The sequence below is a fragment of the Geospiza fortis genome, unplaced genomic scaffold (assembly GCF_000277835.1).
Source record: "Geospiza fortis unplaced genomic scaffold, GeoFor_1.0 scaffold635, whole genome shotgun sequence".
NCBI classification, from domain to species: Eukaryota; Metazoa; Chordata; class Aves; order Passeriformes; family Thraupidae; genus Geospiza; species Geospiza fortis.
In genome coordinates this window covers 141703-149261 of record NW_005054610.1, presented here as the reverse complement: position 1 = coordinate 149261, position 7559 = coordinate 141703, and the positions used below count along the sequence as shown (strand labels likewise).

The 7559-nt window shown below is 55.7% G+C and overlaps 1 protein-coding gene across 1 annotated transcript in view; it reads right to left on the bottom strand.

The window, feature by feature from the left end:
• FAIM2 (Fas apoptotic inhibitory molecule 2) overlaps window positions 1-7559 on the bottom strand; it is a 22296-nt gene that overhangs the window by 13537 nt on the left and 1200 nt on the right. The window contains exons 2-5 of the mRNA XM_005430242.2: window positions 7133-7313; window positions 2562-2665; window positions 2383-2447; window positions 1564-1617 (exon numbers count right to left, since the gene is read on the bottom strand). Of these exons, the coding sequence (XP_005430299.1) occupies window positions 1564-1617; window positions 2383-2447; window positions 2562-2665; window positions 7133-7313 (404 nt within the window). The remainder of the gene's footprint in view (window positions 1-1563; window positions 1618-2382; window positions 2448-2561; window positions 2666-7132; window positions 7314-7559) is intronic.

Genomic DNA, 7559 nt, shown 5'->3' with positions numbered 1-7559 from the left:
CCCCAGCCCCCCCCCCCCTCCCAGGGAACAATTCCTGCCCAATCTCCCATCCATCTCTGCCCTCTGGAAGCCGTTCCCTGTGTCCTGTCCCTCCATCCCTTGTCCCCAGTCCCTCTCCAGCTCTCCTGGAGCCCCTTCGGGCCAGGAAGGGGCTCTGAGCTCTTCCTGCAGTGAGGGGAGCACCCCCAGCTCTCCCAGCCTGGCCCCAGAGGGGCTCCAGCCCTGCAGCAGCTCCGGGGCCTCCTCTGGGCTCTCTCCTCATCCTCCCTGTGCGGGAGCCCAGGGCTGGAGCAGCTCGGCAGGTGGGCTCTCACCTGGGCACAGGGGGACAATGACCAGGGGGGAATTTCCTGCAGGACAGAACCCCCCCAGCTGCCCCAGGGGTGTTCCTCCTGGCAAACAGGAGGGAATAAACTCCATCCGGGCAGGGAGCTGGAAGAGGTGACCCCAGAGGCCAAGGTGGGGAGCTGAGCAGGGCTGAGGCTCCTCCCCCTGTCCCCTGGGACGTGACAGTGCCTCTCCAAGCCCAGTCTCCCTCTGGAGCACCTGTGGTTCCCTCCTGGTGCCCCGGAGCTCCATGGCTGCTGTTTGGAGGGTTCTCCCAGGTTACATAAGCCTGTGTCTCATCTGCTGATTTGGGTGTGAACTGATTAAAGCTGAGTTCACCTCACACTCAATGAGCAGCACTGACCCCGCCAGCAGCCTGGAAAGCACGGAGCCAGGAGGTGCCAGCACCTGGGAGCTCCATTCTGGGCTGGCTGGGGGAACCAAGGAACGGAATCCCAGCCACAGGGCTCTGGGATGGAGCCCCAGGAGTAACAGCCCCACCCAGACATGGCCAGGAACATCCCAACACCTCCAAATCCACCCCACTGGATGTTATGTAATGGAAACCTGACAACCACCTGGCTTCCGAGGGGAAAATCCCAAAATTCGGCCTCCATGGTCCCTGAACATCCTTCCAGGTGTCAGATATGGGGCTCTGCAGTGCTGCAAGGAGGCCTCTGGAGCTTCCCAGGGGACCTTCCCAAAGTGAACTCTCTAAGGTACCCTGGACATCCCCCCAGGTCTCACTAGGAGTTTCTGTTTCCCTGGAAACTCCCCAGCTTTCTCTGGCTTTCTGCAGGAAATATTCAGGTATTTCTTTCCACCCTGGTTTCTGGGGCCATTTTTGGGGAAGTGTTTGGGGTTCTCTTCTCAGGTGTCTCTTGCTCAGTCAGGTGAGATTTCCCACCTGCTCACCTCTGGATTGGTGCCCAGAGCAGCTGGGGCTGCCCCTGGGTCCCTGGCGGTGCCCAAGGCCAGGTTGGACATGGGGGCTGGGAGCAGCTGGGATGGTGGGAGGGGTCCCTGCCCAGCCAGCGGAGGCACTGGAGGCTTTGAGGTCCCTCCCAACCCAACCCAACCCATTCCATGATTCCGTGACCTTCCCCAGTTGCCCCTGGGCACTTTGGAGTGATGCTTCACATGCAGGACACTGTTGGAGACCCTTCCCACATCCCCACAGCCCCACCCAGGCTGTCTGGAGCGCACAAGGCCACAGGAAAAGCCAGGGATACTCACTAGGAAGCCCAGTACCAGGCAGAGTGGGTCTGGATGTAGCCCTTGACTGGTTCACTGCAAGACAAGGAAAGGTCCTGAGCAGGGAGAACCCAGTCCCTCAGAGCTCCCTGCTCACTGAACCCAGGAACAGCCCGAGCAGGGGATTAAAACCCAGCCCTGGGCGAATCCTCTCGGCAGCCTGAGCCTGTGGAGAGGAATTCCAGCTGCCAGGTGGGAAGGGCAGCGCTGGTCCCCCAGTTCCACACCGGAGCTGGCTGGGAATGGCTCCCACAGGGGATTAGGGAGCCCAAATCCTCAGGCTGGCACTGATCCATTATTTATTCTGGAGGCAACATGAGCCACACACACCCAGAGCGCTCGGTCATCCGAGCTGGAGAGGGGGATGAGCAGGGGAGAGAAGGCAGCCCCTGGAGCTGGGATCTGGTAACTCCCACAGGGAAAACCCAGCAGCCACTGCCAGGGGCAGCAGCTCTGGGGATCACCCAGGATGGGAGATCCAAACCAGAGCATGGGTGGGAATGGGGGCAAAAGGACTGAGGCACCTCTGAGTGTTCCCTCAGCTTTGCTTTTCTATTGGAATAGTCAGAAAGAATCCACAGGGAAAAGCCAGCAGCTGCTGCCAAGGGCAGCAGCCCTGGGGATCACCCAGGATGGAAGATCCAACCCCGAGCGTGGGTGCGAATGGGGCAAAAAGGACTGAGGGAGCTCTGAGTGTTCCCTCAGCTTTGCTTTTCTCTTGGAATAGTCAGAAAGAATCCAAGTGTGACACAACCCCCAGGAACCTGCCCAGGGCCCGCTCCCAGGGGGCCCAGCACCCACCAGAAGGTGAAGAAAGCCACGATGACAACGGTGACCAGGAGCTGGACCATCAGGATGGCGTACACCTGCAGCGAGAGGTGGTGACCCATGGACCCCAGAATCCAGCAGAGCCAGCCCCTCCAGGGGCCGGGGGTCCAGCTGTGCCAGCCCCGAGGGCGAGGGACGTGTCCCTGCCTCACCTTCCTGATGAACACCCTGCGCACGTTGCGGTCATCCCAGCTGAAGGTGGTGAGCAGCTCCGTGTCCCCCGGGTACCCCCCGCTGCCGTAGCTGGGGCTGGTGCCTGCAGGGAGGCCAAAGGAGCAGCTCCCACCCAAATCCCCCCAGCCGTGGGACCTGAGCCCAGGGAACCATCACAGCTCAATTTGGTGCCCAAAATCCCCAGAGGTTCCTTGTGGCCAAATCCCAAATCCCCCCAGCTGTGGGACCTGAGCCCAGGGAGCCATCTCAGCTCCGTTTGGTGCCCAAAATCCCCAGACGTTCCTTGTGGCTTTCACATTCTCTGAAAAAAAAATCCCTTCGCCCAGGATTTTTTGCCTGGGAAGCTGAGAAGCCTCAGAGAAAAGGAAAACAATTCTTATCTCAATTGCTTCTCCGGTGTTTTGCTCATGTGGAATGTGTTTGGAGATTGTTTACCCACAGGTGATTGTTTGATTGGGAATCTGATGTGAATTGTTTTGACTCTTTGGCCAATTGGTGCCAAGCTGTGTCGGGGCTCTGGAAAGAGTCAGGAGTTTTCATTATTTTCTTTTTAGCATTTAGTAAGTATCCTTTCTGTATTCTTTCGTGTAGTATAGTTTAATAGTCTTTAATATAATATAGTATAATAAAATAATAAATTAGCCTTGTGAGAGCATGGAGTCAGATCCATCATTTCTCTCTGCCACGGGGGTCCAGGACATGAACATCAGACAGCACCCAGCCCCTCCAGGACCTTCCCAACCCTCCATGCCCACTCTGATTCCCTGTTTCCCTCGGCTGAGGTGACACTTCCCAGGCTGGAACTGTTCTCCAGGCAGCACAAAGAATTTTTAATTCCACTCTCTATTTTAAAAAGGGCCTTTCCTGTGCCATTCACATCCTCTGAAAGAATTTTTTCGCCCAGGATTTTTCTCCTGGGAAGCTGAGAAGCCTCAGATACAAAGGAAAACAATTCTTATTTCATTTGCTTCTCCTGTGTTGTGCTCGTGTGGAATGTGTTTGGAGATTGTTCACCCACAGGTGATTGTTTCATTGGGTTCTGGTGTGAACTGTTTTGACTCTTTGGCCAATCAGGGCCAAGCTGTGTCGGGACTCTGGAAAGAGTCAGGAGTTTTCATTATTATCTTTCTACCATTTAGTAAGTATCTTTTCTGTATTCTTTAGTATAGTTATATTATAGATTATATTAAATATATATATTATATAACTATAGTAAGAATATTAATATTAAAGAATGTTAAATATATTATTCTTTAGTATAGTTCTATTATATATTATATTAAAATACAGTATTCTTTAATATAATATTGTATAATAAAGTAATAAATTAGCCTTCTGAGAACAGGGAGTCAGATTCATCATTCCTGCCTTCACTGGGGCATTTCCCAGCAAATACAAAACTTCCTCTGCTCCCTTCCCACTCCTGCTGCTCCTCAAGACCATCCCTGGGAACAGAGGGGGAACATTCCCACAAACCATCCCAATACCAGGCTGATCCCTGTGTGAGCAAACACCAAAGCTTCCACAGCAATGGGAGGGCTGGGATCAGCCCTTGCTCTCCTTCCACTGGATGTTAAAGCATCCCCAGAGCAGCTGTGACTCAGCATTCCCAGGGGAGCAGCTGTGACTCAGCATTCCCAGGGGAGCAGGAGGAGTCCCTCGCTGCTCTCCTGAGCTGTGTTTGCATCGTGGCTTTGTCAACAACGTCCCTGCTCTGAGAGCAGCTCCTGGCGGCTCCCTGAGTCCATCCCTCAGCCCCATTTCCAGGCAGGGACTCAGGAAACAGTTAAGCACCGAGCCTGGAAAAGGAGAAAACAGCTCCAATGCTACCAGTGAGAAAAACCTTCCCCCGAACCCTCAAATCCCTGCACAAGTCATCTCTGCTGTGCCAAAACTGGAACAGAAGCTCCGGTTGCTGGTTTTCCCTTCCCCATCCCTGGCAGTGCCCAAGGCCAGGCTGGATGGGGCTTGGAGCAGCCTGGGGCAGGAGGAGGTGTCCCTGCCATGGCAGGGGTGGCCCTGGATGCACTCAAAGGTCCCATCCCACCCAAACCATTCCGTGACTCCACGACCACTCTGTGCCCTCTCTGCTTCCCTCCTGTGTCACTGAAGTCCCCCCTGCTGGGTTTCCACAGAAGGATTTTTGTGTGATTTTCCTGCTTTACATTCCTGTCCCTGCCTGGTCCACAGACACCTCCCCTCCTCCCAAAGCTTCTGAGCTCAGGGGTGCCCAAATCCTTCGGGAAGATGGAACAGAGACCCTCTCAATCTCAGAGCAGGCACCAGGAGAGCCAAACTCAAGGTCCTGATCCTGATTTTCTCCTGTTTTCCTGGTTAAAGCTGCTCATTCAAAATGCAGGAGCCTCACTTAGGTGCCCCCAGTAGGAAATAAGTCCCTGCTGCTGTTCTGTTGTCAACAAATCCCTTGGTCCTTCCTTCCTGCCCCACTGGAGCTGAACCTCCTGCGTGTTCTCCTGGATCCCTCATCAGTCCCAGAGTACCTGGGCAGGGAGAATCCCTGGGAATTCCAGGTCTCCTGCACCAAAGCAATCCCAGCCCCTAAACAACACCCAGCTGGCCCCTAAACACCCAATTGGCCCCTAAACACCCAACTGGCCCCTAAACTTCCAGCTGGCCCCTAAACACCCAACTGGCCCTAAACAACAAATTGTCCCCTAAACACCAAATTAGCCCCTAAACACCAAATTGGCTCCTAAATACCAAATTGTCCCCTAAACACCAAATTAGCCCCTAAACACCAAATTAGCCCCTAAACACTAAACTGGCACCTAAACACCCAACTGGCCCTAAACACCACATTAGCCCCTAAACACCAAATTAGCCCCTAAACACCCAACTGGCCCCTAAACACCAAATTGGCCCTGAATGCCCAGCTGGCACCTCAATGCCTGGAGGAACTGAAGGGTTTTACCCTCCTCCCTCCCTCCCTCCCTGCCAGCATCCAGAGGGTTCCATCCTCCTCCCTCCCGGTGTCCCCACATCTGTCCCCCCGTCCAAGGCCACAGCAGGACGGTGTGTCCCGAGTTCATGGTCACAGAAACAGCCCCAAACCCACATCCCTTCTCTCCAGGTGCTCCCAGTCAGGTGTGAGACATCCCATAGAGTGGGTCTGGCTTCCCACCTGGAGCCCCAAACCACCCCATCCCACCCCCTAAACCCAAATATCCCATATCACCCCTAAACCCCAAATACTCCATCCCACCCCCTAAACCCAAATATCCCATATCACCCCCTAAACTCCAAACCCAAATACCCCATCCCACCCCCTAAACCCAAATACCCCATCCCACCCCCTAAACCCCAAATACCCCATCTCACCCCATTTAGGCCTCACCCACCCAAATTCATTGCAAGAGCAGAAAATTCCAGATGATGCCCAGAGGCACCTGGGGGGATTTATCCTGTTCCTCAGGGGAAAGGCTGAGAAACCATCAGAATGTGCGGGCACAGACACACCAGGGGAGGTTTTCACTTCTTCCCTTTCCCCAAGCACCCCGTCCCTGCAGCTGGACACAACAGGCAGCAAAGGATGGAGCAGGGCAAGAGCTCAGGAGTCCCTAAATCCCACAATTGCAGCGTTTTCTCTGGCTGGAGCTGGGCTGAGTGAGCACTTGGCCACCCCCAGGGTCACTTCCCAGCCACCCCAGCCTGCTCCAGCCCCATTTCCAAGCCTACAGCCATTCCCTGGGCACAGCCAGGGCTCTGTCCTTTGCTACAGCTCAGCAGCAGTTCCAGGGAGCTTCTGGTGCTGGAAAAGCTGCTGGTTTGCCCAGGAATGGCCACGAGGATGCTGGAACAATCCAGCCTTTGGCTCCAGCCGTGTCCCAGCCTCCCTGGCTCTGCCAGCAGCTGCCAACAGCCACACTGGGGGCTGTGACACCACTTGTGACACCAATTGTGCCACCTCAGCTGCTCTGAGGGCTGAGCAGGAGCTGCAGGAGGGGGTGGGGGGGATCCCTGCAGCTGCTCCAGGACTTTCCCTCCAGCCCCAGGAGCTGGGATCTCCCAGGGCAGCGAGCTGGGAATGGGGATTTCTCCCACATGGGACTGGGAAGGTGTTTACTCCCTCGTGAGTTCTCTGGGATGGCTGGAATGGCTTTTATTCACAGATACAGGCTTTTATCTGCAGGTGGAGACTTATGTGTAGATGGAGACTTTTATGTGTAGATGGAGACTTTTGTACATTGATAGAGACTCTCCTGTGCAGACAGAGGCTCACAGCTCTGCCCAAGGCCAAACTGCGCACCACATCCCTGCTCCTCCTCTTGTCCTTGCTGCTCCTTTTATCCAGGTCCCCTCTCATCCCTGCTCCCCCTCTCATCCCTGCTCCTCCTCTTGTCCCTGCTGCTCCTCTTATCCAAGTCCCCCTCTTATCCCTGCTCCCCTTCTCATCCCTGCTCCCCCTCTTATCCAGGTCCCCTCTCATCCCTGCTCCCCCTCTGATCCCTGCTCCCCCTCTCCTCTCCATCCTGGGGGATCTCTGCCCCTCTCCCGGGGCCCACCCCAGCCCATCCATGGAAGGACTTACTGGGATCCACGTACGCCCAGCTGGGGTGGAGAGGGGCTGCGGGCGGGGCAGGAAAAGCCCTGGCTTTCATCCCTTCTCCCGCTGTGGCCTCCTCGTAGGACGGGGGAGCCGGGGGGGCTGTGGCATTGTCCTTCTTGTCCCCCTGCCCCTCAGAGCTCGGGGGTTTGCTGTTCACAGAGAGCTGCACAGAGAGGGGCAAGGAGAGAGACAGAGATGAGTAAAAGCATCCCAGAAACTGCCCTGGATGAGAAGCTGGAACAGATGGGCTCTGCAAGAGGGGTCAGGAACTGGGAGACGTGGGAACTGGGAGCCACGGGAACTGGGAGCCCTGGGAACTGGGAGGCACGGGAACTGGGAGCCACGGGAACTGGGAGCCAAAGGAACTGGGAGCAATGGGAACTGGGAGCCCTGGGGACTGGGAGCCCAG